The sequence below is a fragment of the Ambystoma mexicanum genome, chromosome 8 (genome assembly GCF_040938575.1).
Source record: "Ambystoma mexicanum isolate Mex_15411 chromosome 8, UKY_AmexF1_1, whole genome shotgun sequence".
NCBI lineage: Eukaryota > Metazoa > Chordata > Amphibia > Caudata > Ambystomatidae > Ambystoma > Ambystoma mexicanum.
In genome coordinates this window covers 1,633,238,318-1,633,257,742 of record NC_090929.1, presented here as the reverse complement: position 1 = coordinate 1,633,257,742, position 19,425 = coordinate 1,633,238,318, and the positions used below count along the sequence as shown (strand labels likewise).

General features: G+C 47.5%; 1 protein-coding gene across 2 annotated transcripts in view; it reads left to right on the top strand.

Moving 5' to 3' along the window:
- LOC138473825 (deleted in malignant brain tumors 1 protein-like) overlaps nt 1-16,528 on the top strand; it is a 733,343-nt gene extending 716,815 nt beyond the window's left edge. For both annotated transcript variants that reach the window (XM_069612215.1, XM_069612214.1), the window contains one exon: nt 16,088-16,528. In XM_069612215.1, the coding sequence (XP_069468316.1) occupies nt 16,088-16,337 (250 nt within the window). In that variant the 3' untranslated portion in view covers nt 16,338-16,528. The remainder of the gene's footprint in view (nt 1-16,087) is intronic.
- The last annotated feature ends 2,897 nt before the right edge of the window (nt 16,529-19,425 follow it).

Sequence of the window (19,425 nt, the reverse complement as noted above, 5' to 3'; positions counted from 1 at the left end):
ACCTCCTAAATCTTCTCCTTTTCCATCTGGACAACCCTGAATATACGGTGGTGGTCACGTACATGGAGTCAGAGTATGTGGTCACTAAGCATCCTTGAGATGCCACTAATGCTTCAATTAATGCAATCAGTTTTCCTGCCTGTGCCGAATAGTGTGTTAGTAACCTCTTTTGAACTACAACCTGTTAGGCAGAATCTTATGCAGTACCCTTTGGGAACACCACACACAATTAAGACTACAAGCGCAAGTACAAATTCACCTTTGGTACAAGCCTGTACTACACAGTAAAGTGGTAGTGATGGCTGAGCAGCCAGACCTATCTCAAGAGTAAAGTGAGCAGTATCAACAGTTACACGAAGGACAGCAATTACTGTGGCTCAAACAAACACTGACTCATACAGTCACACATCAGTTGTAAAACACTTCACTAAATAAAGCAGCAGAAAAATCAAACTCTTAATATACTACACAACACCCAATCAATTCTGGACAAGTTAGGCTCAAAATGAAGTTTGAGCAAAATGGCACTCCAGCAATTAAAAAGGGAGGGAAATACAAGGTTATTCAAAATCAAGCAGCACCAACAAGTAAGTAGACAGGGCAATCTAGAAAAGGCTTGCTACAATAAGGATTAAAATCAATAGGTCTGGGCCAATGTTAATGGTTCAGAGTCTTTGCAGAGGATCACACAGTTCAGAGTAGTTTGCGGTGAAGTCTTTGCCAAGAGTTCTAAACAAAGTTGGTCGAAGGAAAAGTTATGTAAAAGAGTAGAGGACAAGCCCTCGGATTGGCGAAAGATTTCAAACACTTTCACCGCGGTCGGACGGAACAAACAACCGGGTTAGAACAGTACCTTAAATGAAGAAGAAGGCTGTAGCTGAGGCAGAAGTTCCTGGCAGATCCTGCAGCCTCACAGTTTCTGAAGTGACTGTCGGACTGACACGAAGAAGGAAGACTGGAGGGTCCTGCACTGCCCAGGGAAGAAACCAGCAGCAGAGCAAAGCAACGAATAAAAGGTGCGCTCCTTAAAACCCAAACAGGGTCCGGTCCTCCTGGCTATCCGGTTCACTGCAGCTGTGCACAGCAAATTCGACCAGGGGAGGGAGGCCTTGCTTGGTGTTTCGCGAACTGGTTGGTCCCACCAGCTCAAGGGAAGAAGATTCCTTGCAGATCTTCTCTGTCGTCGAAGTTGGATATTCGGACCCGCAGCAGGGCTTCACCGGGAAGTTCAGTCACGGAATTGGTCCTCTTCTTTCAGCTTCTCTTTGGTTCTCTCAATCCAGTGGCGACTCTGCCTTCCAAGTCCCAGAGACCTGCTTTTTATGCAGTTTTCCCCCATTCACACAGCCTGACTGTCAATCACACAGCAGCGTGGCTGTACTGGCAGGACAGTCACCTAGCCAATCAAACCAGAGTGCAACTTGGGTTTCCAAGGGAACCCTGTGCAGGGGGCCTAAAACCCCTCCCTCACATCCTGTCCACCCAGACTCTAGGGCGCCTAAGGAGGACTTCTGTGTAGAAGCCCGCCAAAGGACGGCGCACAAAGGAACCAAACCTAGTTTGGCGCGCTGAGTAAAACACGAGAAAGACCTTTAAAAAAAGAAATGGCGAATAAACCCAGCCAGAACCACATAAAAGTAAATGGGGTCCAGCGGATTAAAGTATGAGGCTACTAACTTAGCCTAAAAGAGTACCAAGACTATTTTCATAAACCGCCGTAGGAAAAATATGGTAGATTCCACTGCCACCAGCCAAATCTTAAAGAAAGGTGAACGAAATAATGCTCCATGAGAAACAGACAAAAAGGGATAACTATTAACCCTTTCCAGTACTCTATGTAAGTTAGTTTGTACTGGTTCTGTGGATTTAAAAAGACTAATAAAGTCAACAGCAACTTTACACGTTCTGGGAGACAGTAGTCAGGGGGAAGTCTGAAAAAGACAACCCTGTGTCACTGCACTGAAGGTGCTGTGTGACACACAGTAAAAAGATGATGCCTATGGAGTAGGTGAAGCTCCACAGTCTATGAACACAAAAATGTTAAACACACAACAAAACACATTTAAGAGTGGTAAAAAAAGGCTCACACTCTTACCAGGTGAAAAAAATAAATCTTAGAAATCTAGCAAAGCTGCTGAGGGACTCATTAGGTAAGGGAAATTAGCCATTCTGGAGAATTCTCCCTAACACTTGCCCCCCAGACTAAGGGACAGGAGGATTTAATCCACTCCTGGATGAATCTCTTCACTCTAGTCGGTTATAAGCATCCTAGAGAGACCATCAGCATGTTGGTGGTGACATCCTGACCTGTGCTCAATGGTGAAATCAAACCCTTGCAAGCAGATTGACCATCTTCGAAGTTTTGGGTTCTCCCCTTTCATTTGCATTAACCATCAGTGGTCTGTCTGAAGAAGTTTAGACCATACTTGTATGGATCTACTTTTGTGATTCAGAGACCACACAATGGCAAAACACTCACTCTCTATGGTTGCCCACCTTGTTTCTGGTTCCTTCAGTTTCATACTGATGAAGCAAATGGGGTGCTCCCTACTTTTCTCATCCAGTTGACTAAGGACTGCACCTATACCTGTATTGGATGCATCTGTCTGCACAATGAAGCGTTGGTGGTAATCAGGAGCTCTTAAGACTGGAGCTTGACAAAAGGCTTTCTTCAGGTTTTCAAAGGCTTGAGTGCACTCCTCATTCCATCTAACCTTTTTAGGGAATCTTGGAGAGGAGACTACATTCAAAGGAGAACCTATGGACCCATAGTTCTCAATGAAATTCCTGTAGTACCCAGTGAGACCTAGGAAGGCTCTCACCTGGGTTTGAGTAGTAGGGGTGGCCCAGTTTTGTACAGCTTGTACTTTGCAAGGCAATGGCCTTATTTCACCTCCTCCTACCTCATGACCAAGGTAGACCACTTTGCTCTGACCAGTTTGACATTTTCTTGCCTTTATGGTCAGATGGGCCTGCTCAAGAGCCTGCAAAACATATCCTAAGTGATCAACATGTTCTTTATAAGTAGGGCTGAGCACTGCAATGTCATCCTAGTATGCAATGCAGAAGTCCTCCATCCCATTCAGAACTTGATTGACCATCATTTGGAATGTAGCAGGTGCATTCTTTAATCCAAAAGGCATAACCTTAAACTGGTAGAGGCCTGCTGGGATTGAAAATGCAGTTTTCTCCTTGGCATGGTCTGTCAGGCCGTTTGCCAATAGCCTGATGTCAGATCAAATGTATTGAGGTCCTTGGCTGCACCAAGTTTATCCACCAGTTCATCTGTCCTTGGTAAAGGATGTGCATCAGTCTTAGTGACTGCATTTAGAGCTCTATAGTCCACACAGAATCTCAACTCCTTGGATCCTGCCTTTGGTACTAGAACAACTGGACTAGACCATGGACATGTAGATGGCTCTATAACCCCGAGATCAAGCATCTTGTTGACCTCTTCCTTTATGTGGGATCATACATGTTCTGATATTCTGTAACCTCTGCTTTTCACAGGTAAACAGTTATCAGTGAGAATTTCATGCTGGCTCCAAGGGGTAAAGTCTGGTGAAAGTGAAAACAGCGAGGCAAACTGATTTAACAGAACCTTGCACTCCTCCTGTTGTTCAGATGTCAGATTAGAAGAGAGATTGACTCCTTCTATGTTCTCATCCAAAGGTTGGCCTCTGAGTAGGTCAGATAGAGGTTCACTCTCCTCCCCCTCTTGAGCTGAAGCTAGAAGCAAACCTACTCAACTATGTTGGCCTTCTGGTTATGCCAATGTTTGACTAGAGCCTGACCTGCTTTCAAGTTATCACTTGCTTCTGCCATCATGTGTGACATTCTCCTCAGGAGACCTATCACATAGTCAGTCACTCTGGCTGGCTTAGGGGAAGAAGCACTCTCCAACCCATCCTTAACCAGGGCCACAGGACCTCTAACTGGATGGCCATAGGGAAGTTCAAAGGAACTGTAACCAACTCCCTCCTGACGGACGTCTCTATAAGCAAAGAGAAGGCACGGCAGTAGAAGGTCCCACTTTCTTTTAAGGGGTTCTTCTAAAGCACCTATCATGCTCTTCATATTATGATTAAACCTTTCTAACAGTCCATTTGTCTGTGGATGGTAGGCTGTAGAGAACTTGTAGGTGACACCACAGTTTTTCCACATGGCTTGCATGTAGTGGGACATAAAATTGGATCCCCTGTCGGATATCACTTCCTTAGGAAACCCTACTCTGGTAAAAAATACCAAGTAGAGCCTTAGCCACAGCCTGAGCCGTAACAGTCCTCATAGGTATTGCAAGGATACCTAGTAGCATGGTCTACTACAACCAGGATAAACCTGTTTCCTGAAGACGTGGGAGGGTCAAGGGGACCAACAATGTCAATGCCCACCCCTTCAAAAGGAACTCCCACCACTGGGAGAGGCACCAAGGGTGCCACATTCTTGGCTCCACTCTTGCCAGAGAGTTGGCAAGTGTAACAGCTCCTACAGAATTTGTCAACTTCTGAACCCATCTTAGGCCAGTAGAAGTATAAGGAGAGCCTTTCCTTGGTCTTTTTGAAATTCAAATGACCAGCCTAAGGTATCTCATGGGCCAACCGTAGGAACTGGAGTCTGTTTTCTAGGGGCACTACAAGTTTTTTGCAGTCCCTAGGGATATACTCAGTCGGTTCACTGTAGAAGAGGCCATCTTCCCAGCTCAACCTATGATTTCCAACTTCTTGCCCATCAAGTTGAGAAGCTGCCTGTTATCGAAGACCTTCAAGAGTAGGACACTCTCTTTGTCCTCTGCTGAAGTCTGCCCTGTTGGGTCCACCTTCTGCCAGTAATGACTGCAGCTCGGGATTGTCAACAGGATCCAGATCTCCAACTAGAATTATGTCTTCTTCCAGATCTGACTCTTCAGAAGCTGGTTCAACCACACAGGGTAGTACCTCACACTCAGCCTCAGCAGGTGGAGGAGTCACAGGCGTGACTATGGACAATCTTGGGGATGTCCTTGTTGGTAGCAGAGGGGTGCTATCTGCTTTCTTCTTGGAGGTCGTGGGTTTCCCCTTTGCCTCTTTCTTTCCTGAAATAGCAGTGAGCAATTCCTGTGGACTGGGGGTGATAGCTTTTTCTATCAATTCCCCGGGAGAGCGTCTCAAGGTCCGCTCCCTTGCAGGCCTAGTGAGCTCCTGTTTCCTTTTACTGGGAGTCCTGGGGGTACTAGACACAACTCAAAGAGTTTTCAGGTCATTAATCAACAGGACTCTCCCAGGCACTTCACTCTACACACTAACAGGTATCTTGACAGTCATGTCATTGCACTGGATGAGAGCTGGTAACCAGGGAAGCATTTGCACAGGGCCTCCAGCTAACTTGGTTAGGTATTTGGGTGCTTTAGCAACATCCTGTACCTTGAAAAATGATTCATCAACCACAGTTATGCTGGCTCCCGTGTCTCTGATGGCAGGAGTCTCCTGGCCATTCACAAGAACACTATCTTTATAATACTCTTTAGTATTATCTGGGATGGAATTATAGACATCTAAATTCTGTTGTTCCCACAAACCCAGGGACACTAAAGAAGCACTAGCTGAGACTCTCATGGGTTCATCAGTGTCACGCCGCGCGCGCCACTCACCTGTTCTGGGGGTCGGGGTCCTCAGCTGCGGCGGTCTCCCTCCTGGAGATTGTATCCGCGTTGGCGCCTTTCTCTATGGCTACCGCGGTCCGGGCTCCCTGGGCGCAGCCATCTTGAATGTCCTGCGCATGCGCGGAACGTCAGTATCCGACGTTTCGCGCATGCGCAGTGACAGCGGCTTGCGTTCCAAGCCTCGCTTTGGTCCCAGGCTATAAATAGCCTTCGCAGACCCGGAAACAACGCATCTCAACGCGGTTTGTTCCGTGTATACGCTCCAGGAGCCCTGCTTTGCCTGAGTCTCTGTTTTGCTCCTGTCCTGTTCCTGTTTCTTCCTCGTGTTTAGCCCAGTGCTCCTTATTCCTTGCCTGGTTCCTTGAGTCCTGCCCTGCCTTGTTCCTTGCCCTTTTGGGTTCCAGTCTGGTACTTGGTCTTTGGGGTTAGGTAGGTCCATGCCTGGGTTCCTCTCTGGTCCTGCACCATTCCTTGGTTGGGAAGGGGTCCGGTCCTGGGGTGGTTCCTTCTCTTCCCCTATTCTTTCTTTCCTCTTTGAAGGGTCTGCCTCCCCATTTCCTTTTCTACTGGTCTTGTGCCCTGCCGGTATCTGTGCCATTTCTACAACCGAGGAATTACCGAAGATCTGTCCCTCGAACTGCTGGTACCGAAGTGGACTTCACCTGGCCTTCTCTGTCAGTGTTTACACTGTCCTGACGTCACGCAAATACAGAGAAGTGCTACCCGTGACGTTGGGAGCTGGTACAGCTCAATCCTGTCATTTATTGTCAGGAGGGTGTTGGGTCGGTTCCCCGCGTTGCTCTTTCATCTTTGCGAAGATTCATCGACAGACTGGCAGCCTCATCTCCTCGCTCCCCAGGAAGAAAAGGTAACCAGCGATCTTGTGACGTCTCTTATAACAGATTGATATGCCTTTCCTCCAGCTCCGACATGGCAGACATGCAAGAACTACGTGAGGAATTACGAGCCATGCGTCTCGAGATGACCACCCTTCGCCAGGAGAATGACACTCTTCGGCAAGCAATGGGTCGAGGATTGAATGTTGCTCCACAACCTGAGAATTCTATGGCCCACACAACTTCTATGAAGTTCGATGGTGATCCACGTCGAGTGGTGGAGTTTTGTACCCATTGCCGGATTCATTTTCAGTTTCGATCAAGCCATTTCAATCAAGACAAGGCTAAGATAGGGTACATCCTAGGTAACTTGACCGGCAACGCTCTAGCTTGGGCTGCTCCCCTGTTTTCCGCCGATAGTCCCTTGTTGAGTGATTTTGCTGCTTTTGAAAAGGCCTTTCTGGATATCTTCAAACCACCAAACCTGGCTGCCGTGGCCCAGAACAAGCTGATGGAAATCAAACAGGGATCTGGTGACATCATTAACTACATTAGTCGGTTTCGGCAGCTTGCAACTGATTCCCAATGGCCCGAAATCACTCAGAAGACTTTGTTCCGTCGTGGTTTACGAGACGAATACAAGGATGATTTGCTGCATATTCCTGAACCAGAAACCCTACCTGCATTGTTGGATCAGGTCCTCCGTATCGACCACAGACTGGCTGAAAGGAGAAGTGAACATCGTCGAACGGAAAGATACCATCCGGGACTCTCAGTACACCCTTCAGGATCTACAACCCCAAACGACGCGGGTCCTGAGCCCATGCAACTGGGAGCTATTCGCGGACCATTATCTGAGGCTGAGAAGAAGAGAAGACGTCAACAAAACCTATGTCTGTATTGTGGAGGAACTGGACATTATCTAGGTACCTGTCCTCTACGTCCCTTGAAGAAGTCGGAAAACTAACGGGCCCGCTGTGTGGTGAGAAGGCAGCGGTGGGCCGTTTTTCTGATTCAGACCTTCCTCCCATGCACTTGGTGCCCTTGTTGGTCTTGGAAGTCGGTATTGCATGGCAAGGGAAATGCATTACGACCAGGGCTCTTCTGGACTGTGGAGCATCGGGCAATTACATTGATGCCTCGTTTGCGGTTTCCAATGGGATCCACCTGTATCGCAAGGAACATTCAGCAGTGGTTGAGGTAATCGATGGTACGCCATTGTCTTCGGGTCCTGTGTGCCAACATTCCGGTCAGTTATGGCTATCAGTGGAAGAACATCTTGAACGGATTTCGTTGGATGTGATCAAGTCTCCTTCCTTCCCTGTAGTGCTCGGTTTGCCTTGGCTGCTTTACCACAATCCACAGGTCAATTGGACTTCCCGAACGCTGGTCTTTTCTTCTGCAAGTTGTTCTCAGGAATGTCGTCTTCGTGATACCCTTCCAGTGAAATCTGGTTTGGGGCTACCTACTCCTGGAAACACCTCTGTCCGCCTATGTGTTACTCAGTCCATACCTCAGGAATATGCTGAATTTCTCAAAGTATTCTCCAAACCAGAAGACATTCCATTGCCTCCTCACAGACAGTTCGACTGCTCCATTGATATTCTGCCTGATGCAGTCATTCCTCATGGCAAGATTTATTCTTTGACGCAATTAGAAAAGGGTGTCCTGCAGGAGTACATCGAGGATTGCCTTGATAAGGGCTACATTGTACCATCCAAATCCCCCGCGGGATTTCCGCTTTTCTTCGTCAAAAAGAAAGAGGGTATTTTGCGCCCTTGTATTGATTATCGCCAGTTGAATGAAATCACGTGCAAGGACCGATACCCCCTGCCACTCATCCGGGACATCATTGAATCCTTGAAATCTGCTCAGATCTTCACCAAGTTGGATTTAAGAGGAGCCTACCACTTGGTGCGGATTAAAGAAGGTGATGAGTGGAAGACGGCCTTCAAAACACCTTTTGAGCATTTACGCGTATAGGGTAATGCCGTTTGGACTCTGCAATGCCCCGGCCGTCTTCCAACGGTTCATGGATGTTGTCTTTTCAGATCTTGTAGGAGTGTCAGTATGGGTATATCTGGACGACATCTTGGTTTTTTCTTCTACTCGCATGGCTCATGTTGAAAATGTTCAGGAAGTCCTCCGTAGATTATCTGCCAATCATTTGTATGCCAAAGCTGAGAAATGCCAATTTCATCTGGAAAGTGTGGAATTCCTAGGCTATGTAATCAGCAGCACAGGAGTTCGGATGGACCCCACGAAACTGCAAGCCATACAGGTATGGAAACAGCCCCATGATGTTAAGTCACTGCAACGGTTCATGGGCTTCGCTAATTTTTACTGACGTTTCATTCCTCAATTTTCTCACTTAACTGCCATGTTGACTCGTCTGACCAGCAACAAGACGCCTTTCTTTTGGGATTCTCAGGCCAAAGTGGCATTTCAGGAATTAAAGAAAGCCTTTATGTCAGCTCCTATTTTGAATCATCCGGATGACAAAAAAACATTCTTAGTTGAAACGGATGCTTCGGACTATGCAGTTGGTGCAGTCCTGTTGCAGCATGATCCAGTTACGGAAACAGAACATCCTTTGGCCTACTATTCGCGGAAGCTGTCACCCAGCGAAACAAACTACGTTGTGATCGAGAAGGAACTTTTGGCCATAAAAGCAGCCTTCGAAGAGTGGCGACATCACTTGCTGGGTGGTAAATATCCAGTGGAAGTGCGCACAGACCACCGTAACCTTCAATTTTTACGTTCCTTGCAATGCAGAACCTCACGGCATGCACGTTGGCCCTTTTTCTTTTCTCAGTTCGATTTCGTGGTGACTTACACACCTTGCTCTCAGAACATAAAGGCTGATGCCCTGTCCCGATCCTTGGAGGACGACATAGACAGAGCCAAGACCAAGGAACCCTTGATTGCTTCGAAGCATTTCCTATCGATGATGACTCCTCAGCTTCAGCAACTCTTAGATGCGACTCGGGTGGATCCCTCCAGATCCCAGGTATTGCGACGTTATGACATCTGTGAACGCGACGGATTGCTTTTCTTCAAGGATCCCCTGTACGTCCCCACTTTGAATCTTCGAAGGACTGTCCTACAGAATTGTCACGATTCCGTTGTCTGTGGTCATCGTGGGGTCAATACCACCCAAGAATTGGTTGCACGACAATTCTGGTGGCCAGGATGGGCCAAACAAGTTAAGCAATATGTGTATTCTTGCCCAGTTTGTGCTCAGGTGAAGGTTCCACGCAAGAAACCCCTTGGTCTACTACGACCTACGTCTACGCCACCGTACCCATGGCATACTATTGCCACGGACTTCATTGTTGAATTACCACTCTCTGGTGGGAATACGTGTATCATGGTAGTGGTGGATTGTTTTTCCAAGTTGGCTCACTTCATACCTTTTCCGAAGCTGCCCACTGCCTCCCAGATGGCTCGACGTTTCTTACATGAGGTGTATCGTCTTCACGGTCTTCCTGAGAAGATTCTGTCGGATCGTGGTTCGCAGTTTATTTCTTCTTTCTGGGATCAACTGTGTCGTCATTTGGACATTCAGCGCGCTCTGAGTTCCGGTTACCATCCCCAAACCAATGGGCAAACCGAGCGTACTAATCAATCCCTTGAACAGTACCTGCGAAGTTACGCCAATGCCACTCAGGACAACTGGTCAGATTGGTTAGACACTGCAGAGGTGGCCTACAACAATGCTGTTTATTCTGCTACCGGACTCAGTCCCTTCGTTTGTTCTGTTGGTCTGCACCCCAAGCTGCTGCCTCTTCGTCCGATGCCTCCTAGTGCCGTTCCGTCGGCTGATGCCATGGTGGCTCTCATCCGTGATCAACATCGCCTGGCGGCCAGTACCTTGGCAGTGGCACAAGCACGTATGAAGGTTCAGGCCGATAAACGGCAGAGTCCTGAGCCCGACCTTCGGGTTGGCGATATGGTTTGGCTATCTTCCAAGAATCTGCCTGTTCGCAATTTGCCCGTGAAATTGGCTCCCCGGTTTTTTGGGCCCTTTCGCGTCCTTCAACGCATTTCCCCTGTTGCCTTTCGTTTGTCTTTGCCTCACTCTTGGCGGATACATCCTGTTTTTCATATCTCTCTTTTGAAACCCTGTGTGCCCGATGTTCTTGGCCGTCCCTGTTCCCGTCCTGCCCCGGTGTTGGTTCAGGGGGTCCCTGAGTTTGAGGTAGAGGAGATTTGTGATTCGCTGATTAGGCGTGGGGTGCTTCAGTTTTTGGTCAGTTGGAAGGGCTATCCGGCTTGTGACCGCACTTGGGAGCCTCGCTCCTTTGTGCATGCCCCGCGCTTAGTTCGGGACTTCTTCCGTCGCTATCCCTGGAAACCTGGTGCCCCGGGGTTGTCCGGGAGGGGGTATGGTGTCACGCCGCGCGCGCCACTCACCTGTTCTGGCGGTCGGGGTCCTCAGCTGCGGCGGTCTCCCTCCTGGAGATTGTATCCGCGTTGGCACCTTTCTCTATGGCGTACCGCGGTCCGGGCTCCCGGCTCCCTGGGCGCGGGCATCTTGAATGTCCTGCGCATGCGCGGAACGTCAGTATGCGACGTTTCGCGCATGCGCAGTGACAGCGGCTTGCGTTCCAAGCCTCGCTTTGGTCCCAGGCTATAAATAGCCTTCGCAGACCCGGAAACAACACATCTCAACGCGGTTTGTTCCGTGTATACGCTCCAGGAGCCCTGCTATGCCTGAGTCTCTGTTCTGCTCCTGTCCTGTTCCTGTTTCTTCCTCGTGCTTAGCCCAGTGCTCCTTATTCCTTGCCTGGTTCCTTGAGCCCTGCCCTGCCTTGTTCCTTTCCCTTTTGGGTTCCAGTCTGGTACTTGGTCTTTGGGGTTAGGTAGGTCCCTGCCTGGGTTCCTCTCTGGTCCTGCACCATTCCTTGGTAGGGAAGGGGTCCGGTCCTGGGGTGGTTCGTTCTCTTCCCCTATTCTTTCTTTCCTCTTTGAAGGGTCTGCCTCCCCATTTCCTTTTCTACTGGTCTTGTGCCCTGCCGGTATCTGTGCCATTTCTACCACCGAGGAATTACCGAAGATCTGTCCCTCGAACTGCTGGTACCGAAGTGGACTTCACCTGGCCTTCTCTGTCAGTGTTTACACTGTCCTGGCGTCACGCAAATACAGAGAAGTGCTACCCGTGACGTTGGGAGCTGGTTCAGCTCAATCCTGTCATTTATTGTCAGGAGGGTGTTGGGTCGATTCCCCGCGTTGCTCTTTCATCTTTGCGAAGATTCATCGACAGACTGACAGCCACATCTCCTCGCTCCCCAGGAAGAAAAGGTAACCAGCGATCTCGTGACGCCTCTTATAACAATCAGCCAGTAGGTGAAAGTTTCCACTTGCCATAGGTACTTCTTCCTCTGGGGAGAAGGCTAAGGAGACAGTGTGGACCCCTGAAAGTTTACCCTTACATCTGGGATCCCCTTTCACATGGTCAGTTGACCCACAAACATAACATTTCCAAAATGTTTTGCTGAATGGGGGCTTGTTCTGACCTCCATCTGGTTTGGTCCAGATGGTACACTAGCCTGATTCGATTTCCCTTGTGGTTTACCCTTATGTTGCTGTTTGGAGCCCTCTTTTGGATTGGAGGTATTAGAATTCTCCTTGTTACCTTTCTTTGGCTGCTTTCCCTCACCCTTCTTTTGAGTTGCCCCAGAATCCTTGTAAGTAGCCCTGTTGGCAACCCACAAGTCAGCAGCCTTAGCTAACTTCTTTGGATCTATCTCCTTAGAATCAGCCAAGTGCTGTCTGAGCTCAGGTGAGCAGGCATCATAAATTGACTCAACATAACAGGATTTCTCATACCTTCATAAGTGTTTACTCTGTAACCCTTAACCCAACCATCTAGGTTTTTCAAACATTCACATAGGGCCTCATCACGACTTTGGCGGTAACCCTTTAATCCGGCGGTAGCGCTATTACCGCCGGATTTAAGGGTCCGCCAAATCAGGACTTCGGCGGATTTCGCCCCAGCTCTGAGCTGGGGGAAATCCGCCGAAAATTAGCGCTCATACCGCCGGTGGGAAATCCGCCGGCGGTATTAGCGCAAAATTTCCCCATTGAGCATTCCTGAATGGGCTCAATGGGGAATGGGGATTAACATTACCGCCGGACTCGTGATCCGGCGCTATTAGCGCCGGGGAGTTCAGCGGTAGGGCAGATAGCGCCGGTGCTAATAGCGCCAGCGTTACCGCCCAAGTCGTGATGAGGCCCATACCCAGGTAGCCCAAGGGGTACCATCATGCTTTTTGAGGGTCCTAACCATCTTAAGGTATGGGAAGGTGTCTTCCCAAATCTAGCATTTAAACCAAGCTAGCTTCATACACTCATAATCCATCCTATCCACCTCCCCCAACTCCATCACAACATCAGATGCAACAGTGGGTAGCCTAGAGAAGGGCCAAGGAAGCAACTGATTCCCTGTAATGTCTTGAATCCCATGGTTATATTCAAACATTGCAAACCAATCCAAAATATCAAGCTTAGCCTCATACATACCAACAATTTCTTTAGGCATATGGGGTCTCTTAGGACTGGAAGACCTAGAAAACTCTGGGAGAGAAGCATTTTCAATAGACAACTTTTTCATTTCTAAGGCATGATTCAACTAAAATTTGTCTGAGCTTAAGTTCTTGATGCTTTTGTTCATTTTCAGCATTAATACGTTTGAATTCCAATTCAAGCCTCATCCTTTCTAGAGCAATGAATTCAGGACTGAGTGTAGGACCTGATGAGGTCCCAGTGGACAAAGGTTGAGGTTGTTGAGCAGGTAGAGGAGGAGCAGTAAGGCCTACATTGTGAGACACATCTGCCTCATCTAACTCATCCATAATAACTTACACATTATCATCCTCATCATTTTCCACATTTGCTGGAGGGTCAGGTATTTCAGACCCACTCTATAGACTTTGTTTCTCTAACAACCTTTCAATTATTATGACTTTTTGCCTTTAACAGAGAGATTCCTTTCTCTACACAGATTTTTCAAATAATCCACACTAAGAAGGGTTTCCTGACTGTAGCTTTCCATATCAGGCATGATCAAAATGTTCATTTTAGTGACGTTTAGTCTTGTGGTTAGTTGATCCAGGGTAATAGCAGCACTCTAAGTGTAAATATTATACTTTATCCTCACCACGGTACACCAGTGTTAGGCAGAATCATATGCAGTACTCTTTGGGAACACCACACGCAATTAAGACTACAAGTGCAAGTACAAATTCACCTTTGGTACAAGCATGTACTACACAGTAAAGTAGTAGCGATGGCTGAGCAGCCAGACTTATCTCAAGAGTAATGTGAGCAGTATCAGAAATTACACAAAGGACAGCAATTACATTGGTTCAAACAAACACTGACTCAAGGTTTCTGGGTAAAGAATATACATTTATTTACACATCAGTTGTAAAACACTTCACTAAATAAAGCAGCAGAAAAATCACACTCTTAATATACTACACAACACCCAATCAATCAATTCTGGACAAGTAAGGCTCAAAATGAAGTGTGAGCAAAATGGCACTCCAGCAATTAAAAAGGGAGGGAAAGACAAGGTTATACAAAATCCAGCAGCACCAACAAGTAAGTAGGCAGGGAAATCTAGAAAAGGCTTGCTACAATGAGGATTCAAATCAATAGGCCTGGGCCAATGTTAATGGTTCAGAGTCTTTGCAGAGGATCACACAGTTCAGAGTAGTTTGCGGTTAAGTCTTTGCCAAGAGTTCGAAACAAAGTTGGTCGAAGGAAAAGTTATTTAAAAGAGTAGAGAAGGACAAGCCCTCGGATTGGCGAAAGATTTCAAACACTGCAGTCGGACGGAACGAACAAGTCACGGAAACTCTGTCAGAGTGACTCTGGCAGCTCTGAAGCCAGACTGAAGGTCGTGGAGACAACCAACAGATTCCGTGTGGAGAGTAAGCTCGGAGATGGCCAGCTTTTCCAACAGTTTGTCCCGGAAAGGGGTGGTAGAGATTGGGCGATAGTTTTCCAGGCGGGCAGAATCGGCAGATGGCTTCTTGAGGAATGGGTGCATAAGGGAGTGCTTAAGGGGAGAGGGGAACGTTCCAGTGGCGAAAAAGTGATTATAAAAATCTGCCGAGGCTGGAGCGAGGGTATCAATATGGTCCTTGATGGTTCTGGAGGAGCAGGGGAGCACCTGTTTGGATGACACTTTCATAGATCAGACTTGTCTAGAAACCTCGTCAGGTGTTGTCAGAGAGAAAGAGGAGAAAGGAGGAACAGAGGTAGAGATGGCCTAAGGGGGTCCGAGAGAGGAAAAGGAAATGGAGGACAGGATGTCCTGAGTTTTAGCAGAGAAGTGAGATGACAGAGCCATACAGAGGGCCTGGGAGGGAACAGGAGAGGTAAAGATTGCAACAGTATTGACCAGTTCCTTGCAGATTTTAAAGAGTGTGGCCGTGTTCTTAGAGGCCACGGGCTTGAATGTGTGTTCTCTTCTTGATGAGTGTTATTGCTTCGATTGGCATTTTGGTGCAACCAGATTAGGTATGTCTTAATGTGGTCTGGCATGCTTTACTGTAACGTTATTACATGTCTACACTGGTCTACATTGTGCAGCCAGTGGACATGTTTTCATTGTGGCATTGCATTTTTAATAGCAAAGCATTAATGTTCCTGGGCACTGTTGGTGACTTGCATCTATTGGATTGGTGTTACCCTACAAAACAATTTCAAACACTCTGGCTTTTTAGCCAATTTTTCTCAGAAAGTGTGCTGTATATCGCATTAAAACACATATTTATATCTTTCTCCTAGTGCAGTGTGCGGCATATCCCTTCAACAGCACGTTAGTGCGTATTGCGCAAGTGTGATAATCTATGCCTGCCTAGAGTGTGGCACGACCGGTGATTTGTTGCTGAGTTGGGGGGGCCCCCTAAGCATGGCTCGCAGGGGGGCCCCCACATTTTGTGTTATGCCACTGTTACCCATGAAAGGTAAACACAGTGATGTTTTGAGAATCAGGATGCAATGGAATGGAGAAGAATGCATTTTTCAAATCCATGACAGTGAAATGTGTGATCTCAGTAGGTATATTGCAAAGGATTGTGGTGGGATTCCGTACTACTGGAAACTCAGCTTCTACAATATTATTCAATGGGCACAAGTCCTGTATCATCATCCAACTTTACCCTGTTGCTTTATTGACAAGATAAATTGCTGTGTAACACAGGGACTCTGAAGGTACTATGATGCCCTGCTGCCATAGTGCCACAATTATCTCATGTATTCGCTGGTTCGACTCATGCCTTCATCCTTCTAAGGTCTTAAATTGAGTATATCAAAAATGTGTAATAGTGATAGTAATAAGTAACTCTTACTACTAAGTGTTCTAAAACTGGAATTCCTGGCATGCAGCGCTATATAATATATTACTTTTATGTGTTTGTGTGGTACCAAAGTGGCGTCAGACAGGAAAGGTGGATATCATACATCATTACAAAGACTGTCTTAAAGGAGTTGTACCATTTCTGTGGAGCTAGGACTAACACAGGTCACTGACGTATGAGTGTGACAGCAGTTCTGATCCCTGTAATCTTCTCTCTCTCCTTTCCTTTATTTTCCACAGGTGTATCAGAGATTCGACATTCCGATCCTTCTCTTCCCCATCCAGTAATCAGGCTCGATTCTCTTTCCGGGCTTTCGGTTTCCTGGAAACTCAGTCTACCGTCTACCTTCAGTGCACGGTGGTGGTCTGCAGCAAGAGCGATGTGAACTCACGTTGCCGTCGGGGCTGCCAAATGAGACGGAAAAGGTCACCTAGATCCTCCAATGAAGAGGTTGATGTCATTGTAGGGCCGATGCAGCTCAAGTCCTGAACCATCCCGAATCTAAATCTTTGTGTCTATAAATTAAGGAAAATCATTTTAAATACGATAGAAATTTCTAGTTTAATACCAATGTGAGAGTCATACACAGAAGCATAATTTCAATGATTCAGAATAAATGGTTATGTGATCTGCTGTTGAAGAAACTAATTACTGTACTTGCAAGCTTAGCCGCAATAAACTCATGATTTCCATATGCCTGTCATTTGTAGGGTATGGTTGGCAGAACATCCGATTTCCCCATTGGGGGGAATTACAGTTAGAAAGCCGCGAGGAGGCAGACATCAAGCTTTTGTAGAATGAAATTGGCTTCTGTGCAGCGAGCCAATGCCATCATGCCTCGTGGAACTCACATCATAAGCCAAACATTGACATCATATGCCATCTGCTCACAGCACATACCCGGGATTGTCATCATACGTCCAGGAACTCACATGGTAAGCCAGTTATTGACATCATGTGCCATTTACTCACAACATATGCCAGGGAGTGTCATCATACGTCCAGGAACTCACATGGTAAGCCAGGTATTGACATCATGTGCCATTTACTCACAACATATGTCCAGGATTTCCATCAAATGGCAAAGTACTTTCACAGTCTGCATTGTACTGCCATCCATTGGGCACGTGCCTTCATCAAGGGGCGGTGTAAGGATTTAAGCTGCCCTAGGTACAAGATGTGTGTACCCTCTTCCACCCTGCCGGTTGGTTACCTATCCATCACATGCCCTGCACCATCTCTGCCTCACTCTTTACATGCATGGCCTGGCTTTAACATACCCCATAAAACGCTTCCGCTTTGTGTGTTCTATTGTTTATATTAAACTATGGAAGACACTCATCCCTGACAGTAACGGTGCAAGCGTGCAAGCTTCACCCACACACAGAAAATATAAAGTAGAGGCATCTACAATTAAAACCTCCCATGCATGAAAGGTACACTACATGCAACAGCATATTAAGCTTCCTGCTCTCGCGTACTGCAAAGGCACCGCATATGGACAGCATGAACAGAGCATGCAGCACTCACACAGAGGGGGAGTAGCATGGCACATGCTTCCATAACAGAGAGAACAGGCACATAATGGGCGGTGCAAGCTTCCCTCGCTTAGTGAGAAAGTATTCAGCATGGGAAACAAGAGTGCCAGCTTTAGTCTCACACACATTGTGTACAGCGTGGGTAGCAATACCGTTCAAAGTGTCCCCATATTACACGTGTTCATCCAGCCCAATCCTTTTGCTGTGAGACCATTTTGAAAACCCCCCACAAAAGAGGCCCAGAGTGCAGAGACGGCAAATCTGCGGAGTTCCCTATAGGCCAGTCCACCCCTCAACATGGGCAGCAACAGTGAAAGCGGACTCACACTGCGGCACAGCATGCACAGGGGCGGGGGAGGAGGGTGCAAGCTTCTTCATCATTGAAGAGTTTCCGAAAACCAAGGCTGACAAACAAAATACCTCCATCACAGGGACAATGTGGTGGTATCTTTAACTTCTGCAAACGCAAGCTAATTGACATACAAAAGGAAATCATTCAATCATTTCTGAGTACAAGTCCACACGACACAAAAGGCACACTCGACCAAAAATTCAATTAACTTGCCTGGGCCATTTCGGGACACTTAGCCCCCCTCGTTGAGAACCAGCCACAGCAAATGTTCTGGCTCTGCTTGATGGGGGTCCTTCCAGGATTTATGAAGGTTTATCTCACGCGAGAGCTGTAGTCAATGAACCGCTCTCTTCATGCACACTGCCTGCCTCATTTGAAATTGCCAATGCTGCTCACTACACACAGCCCTGTCTAATTTGAGGCCTATTATAAACCTTCCGCATTCCTGAAAGAGATAATAGGCCCGCCACAGCCTTTCCTAGATGCAAGTTCATGATTGGCCAGGCGGCTTCCGTCCCTTGCAGAGCAGAGAATAGGCCATCATTACATGTCTTGATGATTTCAGATGGAAGGCGGACACTGGTAACGTGGGAGAAAGGGTATGGTTAGACATAGCTGGGGCCTTTGACAGCACACATCATAACATCCGAATTGTATTATGCGTCTGACCGAGATCGGAATAAGAGGTCATGCTTTTCCTTGGATCAAAGCATTTCTAACTAATGATGGAAACCATGTTTTCCTCACTCCATTTGGGTCACATGTTTGATGTACAGGTTGTGGAGGACCTCAGGGATCTTCTCTAGCCCCACTCCTCTTTAAGGTCTACTTTTGTCCTCTGATAACCATCATCAGTGACATGGACGTAACAATCTTTAATCACTTTGATGATACTTATTTTTTTAGATTAAACCGCAGTTAAGAAGAAGCTGTGCAAAGGTTCGCACCTTGCCTGATTTAAATTCAGATTTGGATGCGACAGAATTTTCTAAACCTGATCCTTACAAACACGGAGGGCCTGATTCATGGAACCTTTTCCTACGGGATTGCACCATTATAAAACACTTCCATGAATCAGGCCCAGAGTTTCTTCTGGTAGGCGTGTCACCAGAAACCTGGGCTAGAGGGAGCTGCCTGCCTGAGCTGGGTTTCTGTCCGCTGGCAGTGCAAATCCTTGGCGTCCTGGGCTAGAAGGAGCTGCCTGCCTGAGCTGGGTATCTGCCCGCCTCCAGTACTGACAGTGCAAATCCTTGGCGTCCTGGGCTAGAAGGAGCTGCCTGCCTGAGCTGGGTATCTGTCCGCTGACAGTATTGACAGTGCAAATCCTGGGCTAGAGGGAGCTGCCTGCCTGAGCTGGGTATCTGCCCGCCTCCAGTACTGACAGTGCAAATCCTTGGCGTCCTGGGCTAGAAGGAGCTGCCTGCCTGAGCTGGGTATCTGCCCGCCTCCAGTACTGACAGTGCAAATCCTTGGCGTCCTGGGCTAGAAGGAGCTGCCTGCCTGAGCTGGGTATCTGTCCGCTGACAGTACTGACAGTGCAAATCCTTGGCGTCCTGGGCTAGAAGGAGCTGCCTGCTTGAGCTGGGTATCTGTCCGCTGCCAGTACTGACAGTGCAAATCCTGGGCGTCCTGGGCTAGAAGGAGCTGCCTGCCTGAGCTCGGTATCTGGCGTCCTGGGATAGAAGGA